The 18750-nt window shown below is 49.4% G+C and overlaps 1 protein-coding gene across 3 annotated transcripts in view; it reads left to right on the top strand.

The window, feature by feature from the left end:
• Nucleotides 1–18490, top strand: part of Usp36 (ubiquitin specific peptidase 36) — a 32811-nt gene extending 14321 nt beyond the window's left edge. For 2 of the 3 annotated variants that reach the window (XM_050140292.1, XM_050140294.1), the window contains exons 7-21: nt 225–292; nt 719–789; nt 1462–1544; nt 2655–2766; nt 4048–4188; nt 4771–4871; nt 5516–5654; nt 8272–8940; nt 9614–9744; nt 12362–12904; nt 13958–14154; nt 14754–14873; nt 15397–15512; nt 15879–16030; nt 16449–18490. In XM_050140292.1, coding sequence (XP_049996249.1) covers nt 225–292; nt 719–789; nt 1462–1544; nt 2655–2766; nt 4048–4188; nt 4771–4871; nt 5516–5654; nt 8272–8940; nt 9614–9744; nt 12362–12904; nt 13958–14154; nt 14754–14873; nt 15397–15512; nt 15879–16010 — 2623 coding nt within the window. In that variant the 3' untranslated portion in view covers nt 16011–16030; nt 16449–18490. The remainder of the gene's footprint in view (nt 1–224; nt 293–718; nt 790–1461; nt 1545–2654; nt 2767–4047; nt 4189–4770; nt 4872–5515; nt 5655–8271; nt 8941–9613; nt 9745–12361; nt 12905–13957; nt 14155–14753; nt 14874–15396; nt 15513–15878; nt 16031–16448) is intronic. The other variant, XM_050140295.1, reaches the window with a different exon arrangement.
• The last annotated feature ends 260 nt before the right edge of the window (nt 18491–18750 follow it).

The following is an 18750-nucleotide window of genomic DNA, read 5'->3' as shown; positions in this document are numbered from 1 at the left end:
GTGTTCTGTGGAGTGGTCAAGTGGTTGTGAAAATTGAAGGTGCTGTTGTGGGGTGGGGGCCCAAGGAGACAGAGGTCTGATGAAGAGTTTAGGAATGCTGCTGGGGGCTGGAGTGGAGTAGGGCGTCATCTGTCAGCCGGTGCTGACGAGGGTGGGATGCTGGCTGTGAATAGCATGCCTGGCTGTGCTGTGCTGTCTTTGTCATGGTTGTGGCTTCCTTTTAGGTTGGATCGGCAGACGCAGGCTACTACCCTGGTGCATCAGATCTTTGGAGGGTATCTCAGGTCCCGAGGTAAGCAGATGATCTGAACTTTGAGCCAGGAAGTCCTCAGCATTCCCAGACAGGTGGGGTGTACCCCTAGCTGCAAGAGCGTGAGCTGGAGGTCCCAGGCCTTGTCTTTCTGACTGGCCACCCTTGCCCACCGTGGGACTGTCCCCTGAGGGAGTTGGAGAAGCAGTGTGTGACGTGATGAGTTCTTTCATCGCTCTCAGTCCTTGGGGTGAGGCCTGTGTTCTGCTGCAGAGGGCTTGTCCACTGGCCTGTGGGAGTAGCCAGGCAGGCAAGGCCTGATAAAAGAACCTGGCATGATCTGTATCTGTGTCTCCAGTTAAGGGACAGTCTCCTTTCGTGAGAGCTGAATTTAATGTTGTAGACCTGTGGTTCTGGGTGGTGCTCTGGTGGGTCCCAGCTGCCCACTGCCTCTGTGTTCTGTTGCAGTGAAATGCTCTGTGTGCAAGAGCGTCTCAGACACATACGATCCCTACTTGGACATAGCGCTGGAGATTCGGGTATGCTTGGCAGTGATCTGTGTTCCTGGGGGTGACGAGGGTGAGAGGGAGGCCAGAGGGATCAACAGCAAGAAAGGTGTGGGTCAGAATAGATGGGAATAAGGGCACTCGGCTCCCCTGTGTCCTCTGTTTGCAGCAGGGTGGTTGCCTCTGCTGCACATAGCACGAATAAGCCAACATTTGTGACCCAAAGTTCCTTCGCTCCATTTTTCAGCTTTCTCTGGTCACAGTACTGTTTTGTTTGGGGGGTGGGTCTTGCCTTTGTCTATGTAAATTCCTTCCTTAAAGAATAAAAAGTAAAACTTAGTTTTGTGTTCTGAGGCATCAATAGTGGCAGTGCCTCACACTGGGGCTTGAGGAGAGAACGCCTCTTTGCTGTCAGCCTATCCTTGCCTTTGCAGGGACCTTGAGTTTTTGAGCCACCCCAGCTGCAGTCACAGTGAAAGTGCCTGACTCATGATCTCACATGGCTGTCACCTGTCACCTCTAGAGAAGGGCACTGTCCGCTCCTTGCTCATCTGCTGGGGGTGGGGATGAGTTAGCAAGGCCAATATTTATGCAAGTCAGGTTTTATCACTTGCTGCCTCGGCCTGAAAAGACCTTAAATCTGGGACTTCGCGAGTCAGGCTTTTTCTCTTGCTGCTCATTCTGTTCTGTTTTCGTCCTCCTCAGCAAGCTGCAAATATTGTGCGTGCTCTGGAACTTTTCGTGAAACCAGATGTGCTGAGTGGAGAGAACGCCTATATGTGTGCTAAGTAAGTGTCATCTGCTTATAAGAAAGTGACTGTCCGGAACACTATAAATAGCTGCCTAACCCTCCTCAGGGATGACCACTGCTCACATTTCCTGAGTGGCCTTCATCTGGCTTATGGATGCAGCCCAGCAGCAGCCTGAGACCCATAACTGCTGCTCACCCAGCGCCTGTCCTTGTGACATGTATTAGTGTGTTGAAGAATAGTGCGCTGTTTTCCCTGTGTCTACCGTGGAAACTGCGTCAGAGAGGCAAAGGGTCTGATCCGTAGTCCCCCTCAGTGGATGCAGTGGAGAACCCTCCACCCTGCTCTCTTGATCTTCAATGAGACCTGTGTGCAGCTTCTGTTTTTAGGGGTCGGGTTATCCTCTGTCTCAGCACGAACAGTTGTCCTCATGAGCACACCCTGGGGGAGCTGGCACGGGGGTCATTTTAAAGCTGCAACCACCCAAAGTCCCTTCACTCCAATTTTCAGTTGGTCACAGCACTGGTTTGTTTGGGGGGTAGTTTGGAATTTTGTTTTGTTTTTGACTTGGGCAGGATCTCCCTCTGTAGCCCTGACTGACTTCATACTCACAGATCCACCTGCCCCACCCCCTGAGTACTGGGATTGAAGGCTAGCAACATTGCATTGGGCTTTCATTTTTGTTTTGAGACCAGGTCTCACCATGTAGCTCTGGCTGTCCTGGAACTCTCTGTAGACCAGGCTAGCCTCATTCACAGAGATCCACTTCTCTGCTTCCTGAGTGCTGGGGATTAAAGTCCTGAGCCACCATGTCCGGCCACATTGGGGTTTTTAGGATTTTTTTTGCTTTTATCCCTCTTTAAATTTGCTTCCCCTGGCTTGGGATGAGATTGTCTTTCATCTCAGTTTTCTGCCCGTTTCTCATCTGGCTGTGTTGTGCCTCCATGCTGGCCCTGTGTGCTTCCCATGTTTCACAGAGTCTCACCTCTCATTTAGGCTCCTGGTTGAGGGGTCTTCTTGCTTTGGGACTTGTGATTGTCTAGAGTGTGTGGGTTTAGCTTCAGATGCCTGTTGGCACAGGCCTTCCTGCTACTAAGGCAGCAGGACACCTGCCGAGCACACCAATAGCTTTTCTATTTGCTCTTGTAGGTGTAAGAAGAAGGTTCCAGCCAGCAAGCGCTTCACCATCCATAGAACATCCAATGTCCTAACTCTGTCCCTCAAGCGCTTTGCCAATTTCAGTGGGGGGAAGATCACCAAGGTGAGACACCCCGTTGATGTCCAGGTTGCTCTTGAGAAGAACAGGTCTAGGGATCTGCCTGTCTGTCTTTTACATTTTTTAATTATTTATTTATTTTGGTTTCTCGAGACAGGGTTTCTCTGTAGCTTTAGAGCCTGTCCTGGCACTTGCTCTTGTAGACCGCTCTGTTCTCAAACTCACAGAGATCCACCTGTCCTGCCTCCTGAGTGCAGGGTTTAAAGGCGTGTGCCACCACCGCCGGGCTTAAATTTTATTTTAGTTTATTCTATGTGTATGAGTGTTTTTGCCTCCTTGTATATCACTTGTAAGCTTGGTGCCCTCAGAGGCCAGAAGGAGGTGTTAGATTCCCTTGGAAATGTAGTTACAGACATTTGTGAGCCTCCTGTGATGCAGGGAATTAAACCTGGGTCCTCTAAGAACAGCCAGTGCTCTTAACTGCGAGTCATCTCTCCAGTCCCTAGACCCTTTTTTTTTTTCCTTTTTTTAATACAAGGTTTCTCTGTAGCTGTCCTCAGACTCAGAGATCCACCTACCTCTGGTATTTAAAGTGCTGGTATTAAAGGCATGTGACATTGCCTAGCTATAGAAGTTGTATCAAGTCTTGAATCTCTAAGAGGATTTATTATAAAGAATTGTCTAGGGTTGGTGAGATGGTTCAGTGTGTAAAGGCACCTACCACTAAGACTGATGACCTGGACTTGATTCCTGGGACCTGCTTGGTATAAAGAGAGAACTGACTCCTGAAACTTGCCATGCCATATACATATACCCATATGTATGTGTGTGTGCGTGTGTATACATGTATACATACATACCCACATAGATAAAATGTAATGGAAAGAACTAAACGTAACCTCCTGAGCTGGGTAGTGCAGATATGGTTGGTGGGGAAAATGCCATGGCGGTGTCCTGAGGAACTTAGGTTTCCTGTGAGCCCTTTTTGGCAGTAGTTCGGAGAAGTTCAGTTTGTTTGAATCTGAAGACTGTATTATAACAAAGTTAGGTCAGGGCTATGAGCCCATTGTTTACATATTGGCTTATGAAATTTTGTCATAGAAAGACATAGAAAAAAACTGGGTCTGGCAGCCCTTGCCTGTCATCCCCAGCACCTGGGATGTGGAGATGGAAGGGCTGCGAGTTCACGGGCAGCCAGACATAGGGAGTTGGAGTCTCTCCTCGGACACACAGTAAAGATTGGTCAAAGCAAACATTTCTGAGGCTATGGATATAAATAACCCGTATTCTGCTGCGTGTTACTTAGCTTTTCTTTTTTTAAACCAGGATGTTGGCTATCCCGAGTTCCTGAACATCCGCCCATACATGTCGCAGAGCAGTGGTGACCCTGTCATGTATGGGCTCTATGCTGTCCTGGTGCACTCAGGCTACAGCTGCCACGCTGGGCACTACTACTGCTATGTGAAGGTGAGTGTTGACGCCTGAGCGCAGCTGTGGGCAGGTGAACTTGTGCCACCCTCTGGGGCAAGTGACCAGTGCCCATAAAATCTAAACAAGGCCATTGTACTTTTTGGTTTTTTTTTTTTTTTTTTTTTTCTGGGAAACAGCAGTCCTTTGCATCTGTGTTTTGTTCCTCCATTTCGTGAATGTATAGAAAAAATGAGTTTTACACCATGGTCCTGCCGCCAGCAAAATGGCTCAGCAGGAAAATTGCTCACTGCCAAGCCTGAGTTCCATCCCAGGAACCCCCAGAGCGGGAGAACAGATTGACCTCCTTCAAGTTGTCCTCTGACTTCCATCCACACTTGCATGGCATGTGCACATGCCCCCCCCAATAAATAAATAAATGTGAATTTTAGGAGGTTTTTTTAAGGTTCATTAGTGGGTATGGTAAACCATGCCTTTGTAATTCCAGTATTCTGGAAGGTTGAGAGTTTGAGCTCAACTGAAAACACTGTGCGGCTCTGCCTTACACTTGAAGAGAAGTGTGCTTGTGGCCCATCTGTTGACTGCTGTTTTCTATAACCATCCCCTCCCACTGCTGCTCAGGCTAGCAATGGACAGTGGTACCAGATGAATGACTCCTTGGTCCATTCCAGCAATGTCAAGGTGGTTCTGAACCAGCAGGCCTACGTGCTCTTCTACCTGCGGTGAGTAGCCTCCACCCTCCCTGGATTGTCCTGCTCTAGAGCGTGTTCTGCTTGAGCCAGGGTTCTCGGCAGCGCTTTCCTGTCTGTAAGCTCCTGGGGATTGGCTGGAGGGGGAATGCTTGAACAGACCATCTCTAGACACATGTAGGGAGCTTGTGTCCTGGGAAGGACCTTTCAACCAAGCCCTGCTAGTGGGTGGGTGAAAACTGGATGACAGTGCGGGAGGGTTCTGACTGCCTACAGCAGTGGGTAGGTAATTGTCACTTATGCTGTTACCTTAATGAGGCCTTTGCCTTGGTGTGACAGTAGCCTGGGCAACTTCCTCCAGTGAAGTGACCCATTTCACACTGGGGATAGGCATGCAGCAGATCTTAAGAAGGCACCAGCAGAGACTGGCTATCCCTGAGGTGTTCTTGTCACTTGGTGCCACACTGCCACGTCTGGCAGATTTGGGGCTCTTTGGTTTTCTGGCTCCTGAGAATCTGCTCTAGAAGGGCTCTGTCCGAGGCTTCTGTCAAGCCTTAGAATGCAGAGGGCGCGGCGGGGGTTCTAGAAGACTGCTGAGACACTAGGGCCTCTGCTGCTCCTTGCATTGCTTTCTTGGCACAAGTAAGGAAACCCCAATCCCTTTCTTCCCCCTGCAGAATTCCAGGCTCTAAGAAAAGTCCTGAGGGCCCTGTCTCCAGGGTGGGCTCCACTCTTCCCAGTCGTCCCAGTATCATTCCAGATCACCCCAAGAAGAGCCCTGGCAATGGGGTCGTTTCTTCCCCACTGATGGCAAAGGTACTGTGTAAGTGGAAGAACTTGCCTGGCTGCTCTTCTGGTTCCTGCTTTGAACATTGCAGAAGTCTAGGGGTCTTCTCTCAGGGACCTTGCCATGGTGAGAGGAAGCTGTAGGCTGTGGCACTGTACCAACAATGTTATTTCTTCAGGTGGTTAGCAGCTGCCCTGGGAAGGGAAAGATAGGACTATAGGACTCAGCTGCTGCCCAGAGCGCTAGACAGACTCCCAGGGAAACACCCGCTGTTTTCTGTTAATGCTGGTATCCTGGTTGTAGTCATGGCCTTGTTTCTTTATAATTCTTTGATGCTAGATACAGGCATACCTGTGGGTAAAAGGATGCGAAGTCTGCATTTATTCAAATGGTTCAGAGTAAAAGCATGGATATGTCTATATACACACAAACATATACCCACATATACACAGTAATAAAACTTAGTCAGCTGTGGACTTCTGAATTTTAATCTACATGATTTAACTGCAGAGTTGGAAGTCATTGCAGCCATTTGGGAAGCTGGCAGCCTCGCTTGCAGAGGTGTCCCTGGTTGAAGGAGGCAAACCTGGGCATGCAGAAGCAGTGGCAGGTACAGCCACGAGGAAAAGGCTGCTTTACTTGCATGATCCAGTTCAGCACACACGCTCCTATACTGCACATTTGTAAAGCCGCCTTTGGAGGAGGAGGCCAGGTCTTCCTCTGTGTCCCAGGCTGGCCTTGAATTTGGAGTGCTCCTTCCACCTGTGCCTGCTGGGTGCTGGGATGTAACGATTACAGATGCGAGCTCTCACACCTGGTATCATTTCACTTGAAGTCACTTGCAGATGTAATATACAACAAATGACTTGATTTTGCAGAGAGAGATGTCAGGAAATAGCCTTTGTATGAGTAAGTTATCATAACATGTAGGCCAAAAACTCAGAAGACAGAAGTAATTAAACCTGAAAGGCGGCTTTGTAACTTTTTAATTGATAAGAAACATAGCTATTGGCTAAAGTAAAATGTAAAGTTTTGTATGCAAAATAAAATAAATATAAAAATTGCCAGGTGATGTTGGCTCACACCTTTAATCCCAGCACTCAGGAGGCAGAGACAGGTGGATCTGAATTTGAGGCCAGCCTCTAGATAGTGAGTTCCAGGACAGCCAGGTCAGTTACACAGAGAAACCCTGTCTTGAAAAACTGAGGGGCGGGGGCTGGAGAGATGGCTCAGAGGTTAAGAGCACTGGCTGCTCTTCCAGAGGTCCTGAGTTCAATTCCCAGCAACCACATGGTGGCTCACAACTATCTGTAATGAGATCTGGCACCCTCCTCTGGCGTGCAGGCATACATCGAGGCAGAATGTTGTATACATAATAAATAAATAAATCTTTAAAAAAAAGAAGAAGAAAAAGAAAAACTGAGGGGCTGGAGAGATGGTTCAGTGGTTAAGATCCGGAGGCCCTGAGTTCAATTTCCAGCACCCACATGATGGCTCACAACCATCTGCAGTGAGATCTGGTGCCCTCTTCTGTCCTGCTTGACTGTAGTGAGGTGGGGCCAAGGGCGGTGAAGGAAAACTTCACTGGAGGGCTGCCGTGGTGCAATGGGGGCCTCAGTTCTTTAAGAGGTAGCAGAAGTGCCGGGCGGTGGTGGCGCACGCCTTTAATCCCAGCACTCGGGAGGCAGAGGCAGGCGGATCTCTGTGCCAAGAGCTAGTTCCAGGACAGGCTCCAAAACCACAGAGAAACCCTGTCTCGAAAAACCAAAAAAAAAAAAAAANAAAAAAAAAAAAAAAAAAAAAAAAAGAGGTAGCAGAAGAAAATGACTCCCTTTTTTAAAGATGTATTTTAATTTTCTGTGTGTGGGTGCTTACTCTGCTTGCAAGTATATCTGTGCACCATGTACATGCAGTGCTCACAGAATCCAGAAGCCACCTGCATATGCTGGGAATTGAACCCAGGTCTTCTAGAAGTACAGCCAGTGTGCTCTTAACCACTGAGCCGTCCCACCAGTCCCCAAAACTAGTTCCCATTGACCTCCAGGAATTTTATTTTATTTATTTATTTTTTTAAATACAAAATTCTTTTTTTTTTTTTATTGAGAATAGGGAAAAAAAAGTTTCGCCTCCTCCCAGCCTCCCATTTCCCTCCCCCTCCCCCCAAACCTCCAGGAATTTTAGATTGATCTCTTGGACTTCTAAAATGACTTCTAAACTATCAAATGTTTTGTTTGCTTGTTTTAGTCAAGGTATAGGGAATAGTATAAGCCATGAAGAGATACATGGCTGCTAGTGAGACACTGAAGACTGGGCCTATCCTGTGAGGAGCCTTATAGCTTGTGGCACTATGATGAAATGGATACAGAGGACACTCAGTGGAAGACAATGTTTACATGATGGAGCCTTGCTACATTCTTTCCTTGTGTATTCTCTCAGATCTTGGTGAAACCTTGTTGCTTTTATAGGAAGGCAGTCCTAAAGTGCGGCTTGTTTTGTATACATGTCCTGAAGTATTTACCATTAGCCGTTCTAATCCAGTTGGCTCCCAGAAGCTACCCTTGATTGGGATGCCTGCTTTGGTTTGGCTGTATTCCTTGGGCAGTGCTCTCTTGGACTCTGAAGGCTTCCTTTCTTGCTCTTCTTTAGCGACAAGACTCTGTGATGATGAAAAAGCCACAGGCCCCTGAGGAGGTTGGTGTGCCTGTATCCAGGAATGGCTCCCTCCCAGCCCTGAAGTTACAGAATGGATGTGTTCCTGCAAAGACATCTGCTGGGTCTCCTTCCCCAAGACTCACCCCTACACCCACACACATGCCTACAATTCTGGATGAGCCTGGAAAGAAGGTGAAGAAGTCAGCTCCCCCACAGTCTCTCACCGCATCCCCCACTACTTCTCACGGCTCTCCTGGGACCAGCGAATCCAGGAGTCAGCGACCTGGGTCCTGGGCAAGCAGGGACACCATCTTCTCTACCTCCCCAAAGTTCCTGGTCAAAGCCTTTGCTAACGGGCATAGGCTGAAGGGGGAAGGCAGTGATGTGGACCTGGAGAAGGGGGCTTCGAGCGGCTCAAGCCCTGAGCACTCTGCCAGCAGTGACCCTGCCAAGGCTCCGCAGACCGCAGAGGGCAGAGCTACGCATTTCTGTGATTCTCAGGGAACAGACTGTCCCACCACTGGCCATTCCAAAGCACTGCTGAATGGAGCAGATCCCAAGATAGTGAAGCTGAAGTCCCCTGCCCTGAGCAGCACCGCCTCTGAGCCCACAAGCCTCATGTCTCCTCCACCAGCCAAAAAACTGGCCCTGTCGGCCAAGAAGGTGGGTCTGTGGGGGTCTCCTCTCTGGAAGTAACTTGTAAAATGTCACTTGGGACTCGATGTGGGCATAGGAAGATAGAACATCACAAAGAACTGTGGCCTCCTCTCCTTTCATCCAGAGGAAGAGTGTCTGTTGGCGTTCCCAGCCTTTTGCCAATTGAGAGCAGGTTGTCTAGGGTGGAGGTGGTGGTTTGAGGGGACACCAGTTACTTACCACCACAGGTGTCTGAGGAGTCTATGCTAAGAGTACTAACCAGTTCTCTGTAAACGGAGTCTGCTAGTTGAGCCACAGAGGAAGGACTGTGGGCTCTTGGACTGCTCAGGGTGGGAAGGACAGCTGAGCCATGGTGGCGGGAGGGACGTAGGGGACTGGGAAGGAGTTTCCCGTTCAGAGCTTGCGTGGGCAGTGAGTGATAGGTGGGAACTGTGCTGGGTGCTTGTTTAAATTCCTCCCTTTTTCCTTTTTATTTCTAACCAACAACACTCTCTGGTTCTTCTTCTGCCATCCCCTTTCTCCACCTACCCCCTCCTCCTTTTTTTTTTCTTCTATCCCTTTATTCATCTTTCTGGGCTCTTTTATTTTATTTTTATTTATTTTTCAATTTTATTTTCCCTCTTCACTCACGGAAACCTTTTTTAGACCACCAAGTTTTTATTTATGTCAATAACTGCAGGCCAGCACCCTGCGGAGGGCGACCGGCAATGACATCCGTTCACCTCCCCCCTCAGCATTCTCCGACCTCACCTACCCCATGAAAGCCACCCACCCCGTCGTTGCCTCCTCTGGGCCTGTCAGTAAAACCAGGTGAGCTTGGGCACAGGCCCCGGGGTGCCGACTCCTTCCTTCCTGTGGGTACGTGTACTTGGCTAGTGAAGAGCCATGGGTCATCGAGGACAGACGCCCCTCTTATCATCCCTGTCTGGTAAAAGAACCTCAGTTGATCAGAGTTGATCGTCTTCATAGTTCCAAGTCTTAAGTTTTCACCTGCCTGCCACAGCACGTTGTAACCTGGAGTGCTGGGCACTATGTTGACCTGTACCTCCTCAAGAAGTTAGACCCTGTGAGTCCAGAGGCTTGTGAACCCCTGTAGGGACATCTTTCCTGCCAGGGTCATGACTTGGTCTCCAACAGTGCTTCCATTCCTTAGCTCTGTAAAGCATCCAGGCTGCCAGCTGCATGTCAGGCTGGACAGGGAGACCTTAAGTGCTTTAGGATTCTTCAGAGCCCTTTAATCTCATCTGTAGACGATCTTTGTGATCCAGTGCGGTGCAGGAACACATGGTACTGGTGTCCCTTAGGAGTATTGAGTGGTATGATGTGAAGATTTATGGTTATCTGGGTTCACAGGGACCCAAATGCCTAAGCAGCTGGGAGATAGGAACAGAGAGGGCAAGAGTGAGGTCCTGGGTCACTGCTGGGCTCCTCCAATTCCAGGAGGCCGTTACATCTGTTGCTGCCTCCACCCCCACCCTGAGTGTGCATACGTCCTGTCTCTAGCATGACATTGTTGGTGTGTTCTTAAATATTAAGGTTCCCAAATGTTGAGGCGCTGGGGGGAGTTGTTCCTTCCTTGTCAGGATTTTGTGTGAGATGGGGTCTTCCTATATAGTCCAGGCTGGCCCCAGACTCAGATCCTCCTGCCTCTGCCTCCTCCATGCTGGGATTAAAGCTGCGTCACCACACTTGGCACAAGCTAACAAGCTATTTTGTTTTAATTGTTTTTTTTTAGGCTTCAGTGTATGGATGTTTTGCTTGCATGTATATCCGCACCATGCATGTGTGCCTGGTGCCCACAGGTTGGAAGAGAGGAGCTGGAGTTAAAGTGAATGTGAGCTACCTACCATTTGGGTGCTGGAAACTGAACCTACAAGAGCAACGAGTGCTCTTAAGTGCGGAGCCGTCTCTCCAGCCTCAGTGTAAATGTTTTCTTAAAGCTCCAGCAGACACTGAGAGTGACACTAATTTGGGTGGCACAGCTAGTCTTCCACTTGGGTGATAACAAGTGCAGCCTCCACGAATCCACTCAGCCTTTGAAGTGCCCACACAGGCATGCCTCACATACTCAGTCCCTACTTTATTCCTCTTACAATAGTTGCCTCTATGAAATTGGGTCCCCAGTCCCCAGCCCAGATCCAAAGGAACATAACTGTGGATGGTGCATAGCTTGTTTTGCTGCTCTTGGAATGCTCAGTCCCCAAGGGAACCATTGTGGCCTCTGGAGATTGGAAAATCAACCTGGACAGGATGTTTTGTTTATTTTAGCTCTTAACACATTTGAGTTGAAAACTTGGAAACGTAAGGATTTGGTTCCTTTGTTTTGCTTTTAGCTTTTGTTGTTTGAAGGGAGGGTTTGGGGGTTTGGTTTTGAGACAGAATCTCACTTACATAGCCCTGGCTGGCCAGGAGCTCACCTGTCTCTGCCTCCCACGAGCTGTGACTGAGGCTTATGTTGAGCTGCCCAGCTGATCTTGCTTGCTGTAGCCTTTGCATAACTCAGATTTGAAGATTGTTGGAGGATGACCTTGAACTTATGACCCTCCAGCCTCTATTCCCTAAGTTCTGGGTCACAGCAAGTGTCGACACACTCACTTGTATCATTTATCAGTCTGTTTGAAGAAAGGCTGTCAAATGGCACAGGCTGCTCTTCAACTTACTAAGTGGTAAAGGCTGCCCTCGACTGTCTGGTCTTCTTGCCTCAACCTCCTAAGTACTATGATTGCAGGTATGTGCCACCATGCCTGGATTTAAAAAGAATAGAATGTATAATGCTCAGATCTGTGCTCTGCTTGTAGCCCAGGGGTACAGTGCTTGCTTGGCATGCCCAAGGTTCCTGTTAAGTTTTCAACCTACCAAAAAAAAAAAAAAAAAACCAAAAAACTTTGTAACAAGAAACTGTGACATGGACTAACTTTGATTTTACATAGATTGAATTTTTTTTTTTTTGGTTTTTCGAGACAGGGTTTCTCTGTAGCTTTTGGTGCCGGTCCTGGAACTAGCTCTTGTAGGCCAGGCTGGCCTCGAACTCCCAGAGATCCGCCTGCCTCTGCCTCCCGAGTGCTGGGATTAAAGGCGTGCGCCACCACCGCCCGGCACATAGATTGAATTTTGTTAGCCTGCTTTTAAAAGCTATGGAATTTGCATGTGTATCTAAGAATCAGAGACAGAATAACCTTTTAAAATTCCAGGGTGAGCTGGATAGGGTGGCACTCACCTTTAACCCAGGCACTCAGGAGGCAGAGGCGAGCAGATCTCTGTGAGTTCGAGAACAGCCCGGTCTGCTTAGCCAGTTCTGGACCAGCCCGAACTACATAGAGAGATCTCGTCTCAAACCCTAACACGTGAAGGGAGCTGGGGTGAGGGTTGGCAGAGGAATGACTTGTGCAGGTCTTCTACAGTGACTTTCCCTGTACACTGTCTACAGGGCTGTTGCACCTGCTCCCCGACCATCTACCCTCCCGAAGCATTCCATCCACCCCCACTCTGCATCACTGTCCAGTAGTAGCGCCAAGCCCTTAGGGACATCAGAGCCACAGAGCTGCCGCTCCTCTGCCTGGATGCCCCTGCCTCAGGTCAACGGGCACTTCAAGTCCCACTTACACCAGCTGCCAGAGGCCAGCGAGGCCCCGCACAGCCCCTCCAGAAAGAGGAAAAAGACCCCTAATGGAGATCCCCAGAGACTGGGTATAGACACACATCTCCCACAGTGCCTCGGGGGAGCACCTGCAGCAGTACGCAAGAAGAGGAAGAAGAAGAAGTGCGTGGAGGATATGGCTACCACGGCTCCCCAGCAGAAAGGCCAGTCTCAGGACCAGAAGGAAGAGGGTACACAGCCCCAGGTAAATGACCATCAAGTGAGTCACATCCTGGACAGTCACCATGTAAGCAGCAGGAAAAGGAGGAAGAGGAAGAGATCAGAGAGACTTAGCCAGGAAGCCATCCTCTCCCAGAGTCTTCTACAGCATGGGTAAGAGCATGGCTGGGATGTATCCATAGCCTTCCCGGGTGGTGTGGGCTAACAGTACAGTGCTGGCCTTGACGTGGGGTGGAAAGTGTCCTGTGTGAGTTTATGCCAAAGGCTGAAAGAAGATAGCCACATCCAGGCCGTGGATATCACTGTGCATAAGAAGGGCCAAGAATTACAGGGTCATGTGGCCCCAGGCCAGGCTGTGTGTTTAGATGAGGTTGCAACAACATCCTGTGGATGCAGTATACGTGCCCCAGATAAAGCAAGGATTGTGTGTTATCTTCAGCATCATGCTGACTGTCATTGTGGACAGCGAGCCTCACACAGGGTGGAGTGAGCTCGGTGTGGAGTAAACTCCCATCTGCACGGCATTGCCAGCGGTCTCAGGAGTGTTGGGGTGGAGCTTTCAGGGGTTTTATTATTTATTTGTTTGTTTTATGTGCATTGATAGAGGGGTTTCAGAGCCCCTAGAACTAGAGGTACAGGTGGTTATGATGTGCCATGTGGGTGCTGGGAGTTGAACCTTGGTCCTGTGGAAGAACAGCCAGTGCTCTTAAATTCTAAGCCATCTCTTCAGCCCTGCTTTGGTTTCTTTCTAAGGCCCCCTTCCCCTTGTAATTAAATGAATTTAATTTAATTTGTGTATGTGTGTGTGTTGTGTGTGCGTGCACATGCATGTACATGGAGGTCAGGACAGCTTGCAGGTGTTAATTCTCACCTTCTACCATGTAGGTTCTGGGGATCAAACTCAAGTTGTCAGCCTTGGTAGCAAGCACATTTACCCACTGAGCCATATCAACAACTTTTTTTAAGCATTATATTTACTTGTTTACACGTGTGTGTGTGTGTGTGTGTGTGTGCATGTGAGCATGCTCGCACACACTATGGCACATGTGTAGTGGACAACTTGAGGGAATAGGAATCAAACTCGGGTCAGCAGGCTGAGTTGTTTCTCAGGCCCATGAGGTGGAGCTGTGGTGCCATCAAGGAGGTTCACTCTTGCCTGTGGTGTGCCTGCAGGGCTGACTGTCCCCCTCCTCTGGCTCCCCACAGCTGCTGCCCTGCAGACGACTGTGAGCCTGAGGCCAGGACAGAGTTGCAGAGGAAGAAGAAGAGGAGAAAAAGGACACATGCCTCACAGCAGGAAGAGGAAGAAAGCCAGCACCCAGAAGGCCAGAGGAGCCCGAGGCCCAGTGTCACCCCAGTCCCTGAGTTGAGCGTGAATGGCCATCTTTGTAGTGACCGCCTGGGTGAGGACTGCTGCTGATAGCCACAAAGGTGGCCTCTCACTATTCCTTATTGCAGGCAACTGGGAGCTCTCACCACATGCCATCTTTCTGTCAGCAGCTAATCTCTCAGTCATTTCAGAGAAAAGGCATGGCTAGCATAGCCATGAGCATGTAATCCAACAGCTCAGGAGGGAGGCAGGAGCAGAGCTCTAGTCTAGGTTCTGGGCATCTTGTAGTTCTGGGCCTGTGGTGCAGCTCATCACTGTGGCACATGCAGAGCAGAGCTGCTCACTGACGGTCAGGAAGCCAGAGAGCAAAAGGGTGACTGTGAACCTACTCCTCCTGGGGAGGGCAAGCACCCAGTGCCCTGAAACACTTCCCGCAACAGGGCATGGGCTTGTGGGACACTTGAAGGTCCTACCTGCAGCAGGCCCTTTGTGGCTGGGTAGTTAGATTGCACTTGGAAGTGGTTCTGTCAGCTGAGGACAGAGATCTCAGTGCTGGCTTTTTGTTGTTTTCTCACAAATGGACTTGGACAGTGAGGTAGGATTATCACTAGAAAGTTGTCTGTTGGTGCCATTACAAGGATGTGTGATTGTTTCTTCTGTGATTTGTTTTAGTATGTCCTCTGATTACAGGACTGGGACAAGCACCTCTTGTTGGCTGGAACAGAGATCAAGAGCCCGATGTGGTCCAGGTGTTGCTCCAGGACTCATCTGATAAGGCTTATGGGAAAAAAGGTACGGGTCTGGGGCAGGGCTTCCTAGGGACTGACTGATTTGGGTTGTGGGAGGGGGTGAGGTGGGTCTTGGTGTGCTATGAGATGTGGAGACCACACTGCTCAGGTTTATAAAACTTCAACAGTTGTTGAATATACTTTAACACGACCTCTGCTGTGGCAGAAAGGCAGATTCTCTCCCTGGATCCGAAAGATCTGAGACCCAAGAGCAGGGCAAAGTGAGGAGCATAAACCCTGGGCCACCTGAGTAGAATATCCGGTCCCCAGTTCAGAAGAGCTGGAAGGGATGAAGCCTTCCAGCCCTCGTGTTGGCAGTACTGACTTTGGCCCTGTTTTACAAAGCAGACTTGGAGCATGAACCCTTTTTCTGAAGTGAGAGCCCAGGTTAGAGAGAAGTTTGCAGTTGGAATTGGAGCTCACACCGATCACACCCACCTCCCCTTCCATGTTTCTTGTGTTGAGAGGCAGTCAGAACCCTACAGTGGTTAGAACAGATGGATGGTGACAGGATGTGTCTTGTACAGTTCTGACCTGGGATGGTGAGCCTTCAGCAGTCAGTCAGGATGCCATCAAAGACAGCAGGTTGGCCCGGACCCAGACCGTGCTTGATGACTGGGATGAGGAGTTTGATCGAGGAAAGGTATGGTGTGCGGCTGTGACCATAGGCTTGGGGCTGCAGGTGGGCACGGTTCAGCGTGAGCACTGAGAGCAGTTTCTGGTGCAGTTGTGTGTGCACAGAGCAGCTGGGCAAGGCTGGAGTCGGCCTCCTGGGTTCCCTCCCGCTGAACTGTTTCTCCGTGCATCCAGTACTCTGGGCAGGTGTGGGTCTCTTCCTTCTGTCTCATCCTCAGGAAGACGAGGGTGGCAAGAGCCTCCCTCAGAGGCCATCCATGTGCGGTAACTGCACGTGTGTCTAGGAAGCATATGCCGTGTATGCAGCAAGAAGTCTCTGAGGCTTGGAGGAGCCCTCTCTGGGAACTGTGTGACACTGTGGTTCTTAATGTAGGAAAAGAAAATTAAAAAGTTGAAGAGAGAAAAGAAGAGAAACTTCAATGCCTTCCAGAAGCTTCAGAGCAGACGGAACTTTTGGTCTGTGACTCACCCGGCTAAGGTCGCCAGTCTCAGCTATCGCCGCTGAGCTCGCTGTGCTTGTTAGAGGTCAGCCTGGGTGTGTGCCTGTCTGCTGTGCGTGGTGCTCTGTATGTCTAGTCATATGGTGTGCGTGTCAGTGTGTACTTCTATTTTGTACATCTGTCTCTTGTAGCTGATTGTATGTCTGGTATGTGTGTAGCGTGTGTAGTCTCTGGTGTATAATCTGTTGTGTGTATGTTTATCTGTGGGGGGGTGTGCTATGTGTCTGCAGCGTGTGTATGGTATGTATGGCTGGTATGTACGTGGCATGTGTGACCTGTGGTATATATGGTGTCTGTGACCATTTGGTGTATGTGTGTAGTGTGTCTGCCTGGTGCATGAGTTTGTGGTGTGTGTGTCTTATGTTTGTTTGTAGATGTGGCCGACCTGTCTTTTGAAGGACCCAGGGATGTCATAAGATTGTCATGGTCTCTCTTCTCACCAGGAAGACCAGTGCACCTGTGCCACTTCATCCCAAAGCTGTCACATCACATCCTGGGAACTGTCCACTTGATTTGGAGGAGGGGCCTTGTGCAGACTCCACTGCACTGTGAGCCTGCCATGGTGGAGGCTCCTGGTGCCACTGTTCACAGATGATCTAACGTAGAAGCCCTGGGGCTTTAGCTCAGGGCCTCTGGTGGCATTCATAACGAACCTCGCAAGAGAAAGACTTGCCTGTGGTGTCATGCCGACAGTAATGCAGGAGACATCTGCAAAGGCTGAGCATCCTTATAGACCCTGGGGTCTAGGTAGGAAACCCCTCTGTTCCTGGTCTGGGGTTGTCAGAGACAAGACTGGGGCCAGCATCTCCCAGCATGTCCTTCACTCAGGATGGCGGCATGTTAGTGCCTCTTCTGGTGAGCCCTCCTTTACTCTCCTGCTGGAGCTGTATTGTGGCCCTATCCTCAAAAGGGCCTCTGTATGACTGACTGTCAGCTGCAGAACCCCTGGTGACTGCACTGCCCCCCACCCCCAAGTGCATCTCCTCGAAAGGCCGAAAGGCCTCCGTACCTTCTAGAAATCAGCAGCTTCTAGGCAAAGGAGAGCCTTGAACTACGTGCCAGCGCCTCTGCTTCTAAGGCTGCTATCCCTGCCGAGGTAACTTTGACGAGCTTCTCCTGCATCTGCACTAACCTACGGGTCTCTGTCAAGGTGGTGGTCTTTAGAGATGAATTCTCCGTTATTTTACTACTTATGATAAAGCATTTATTTTTGACCAGGCCTGTGGCTTCCTGTAGCAATATGTTCCCTGATATGCAAATACTGGCTTCATTTGCTCAATTTTGTGAGTGCTTTGAAATTGAGAAGATTGTATGACTCAAAAAGAGTCCTTTTCTGTCTTGCTCAAGCTGTCCCTGCAGACTTTGGTTTAACAAGACTCCCTAGTGAGGGCCATATTTCCAAGGGAAGACAGTACCCAGGAAATGGGAGTTTCCAGAAGGTTCTTGCTCATGTGGCACGTCTCTTTCCCGAAGTCCTAGGCTGCTCTGGACTGGCCTCCTCAGTCTGGGCCTCTTGGGAGGGGTGGGGGCTGCCTTGTCAACTCCACGTGTAGCGTTTTATCCAGCTGCCCAGTCAGGGCCTTGGTGTTGCGATGTGGAAGAGGCTGTGTTCTCTGTGTGAGGAGGTCAGGTCTTGTTTCCATGTGGGTGTTTCCCTCCTGTTTGTGTCCCTCCCTTTATTTCCAAAGGGGGGGAGCAGCAGTTCCATGATGGGTCTGCTGGCTGAGTCTTCCAGCCGAATGTAATTAGTCTTGTGTGGACTGAGTTCTGGACACCGTGTCCAGGAAGGGTGAGGACTCCATGCGTTGTCTTGGAGGGAGGCAGCCACCTTCATGGGCAGGAATTGTCATTTGTTCCTGTATCAGTTGCTTCTAGGCCACATTTGTTTTTTCCTATGACATTCTCTAGTTGAGTGTCATAGAAGCTGCCAGCACAGAATTGATCTGTCTCCTGTGTTTTCCTCTACATTGGTTCCTTCCTTTGTCTGCTAGATTATCCGTTGTAAAATCTCTTCCAGGGGGTGTAACCCACTGCCTCTTGGATAGTCATGATCCCCCAACTGACATCCTAACCTCTGGCAGCATATGTCACATCAGTGAAGGCAAGTCCTTTCCTTCCTTAGAAGCCATTAGAAACAGGCTCGGGACACAATGGTCCTGGAAAAATCATCAAGAGTTCTAGGCGACATATCCTGACATAAGTAACTGAGGCTTTTCTAAAAGTAGCCATTTTGTTGGATCAAATCATATCAGTTTGAACCTTGTGTCTGGCAGTTGATATGGTTTGGGCCCATGTGCAGAGGGCTGTCTCCCTGGTGTTTCTGTTCTTGCTCACCAGCCTGTTTGGGGGCTGTTCTTACCCTACATCCTTGTGTGGCTGCGTCTGTATGTGTACAGGTATCCCCACACTCTCCACTCTCTCTCTCAAGAGCTCCCAGATATTGCCAAGATCTTGGTGCAATAAAGTAATGCATTTTTGTGAGTTCTCTCTGTGTCTGTCTTTTCATTTTTTAAAAAAGCTCACCCCAGCAATGGCCAGGCTGTGTCTCCATGCTGCACTCTCAGGCGGCCATCCACAGCTGGGATCAGAGCGGATCGTCGTTTGAGCCTAGGAGTTATGGGCCATCTTGGACAATGTACTGGGATCCCCTTCTCAGGGAAAAAAGAATGGTTTTAAATAAAAGATTTAAAGAAATGTATCTAAGTTTATCCCATAATTTTTTTTAAGATTTATTTATTATGTATA

This window comes from Alexandromys fortis, unplaced genomic scaffold, assembly GCF_014885135.2.
Source record: "Alexandromys fortis isolate MF-2015 unplaced genomic scaffold, M_Fortis_MF-2015_v1.1 scaffold_39, whole genome shotgun sequence".
NCBI lineage: Eukaryota > Metazoa > Chordata > Mammalia > Rodentia > Cricetidae > Alexandromys > Alexandromys fortis.
This window is presented reverse-complemented; position numbering and strand designations above follow the sequence as displayed.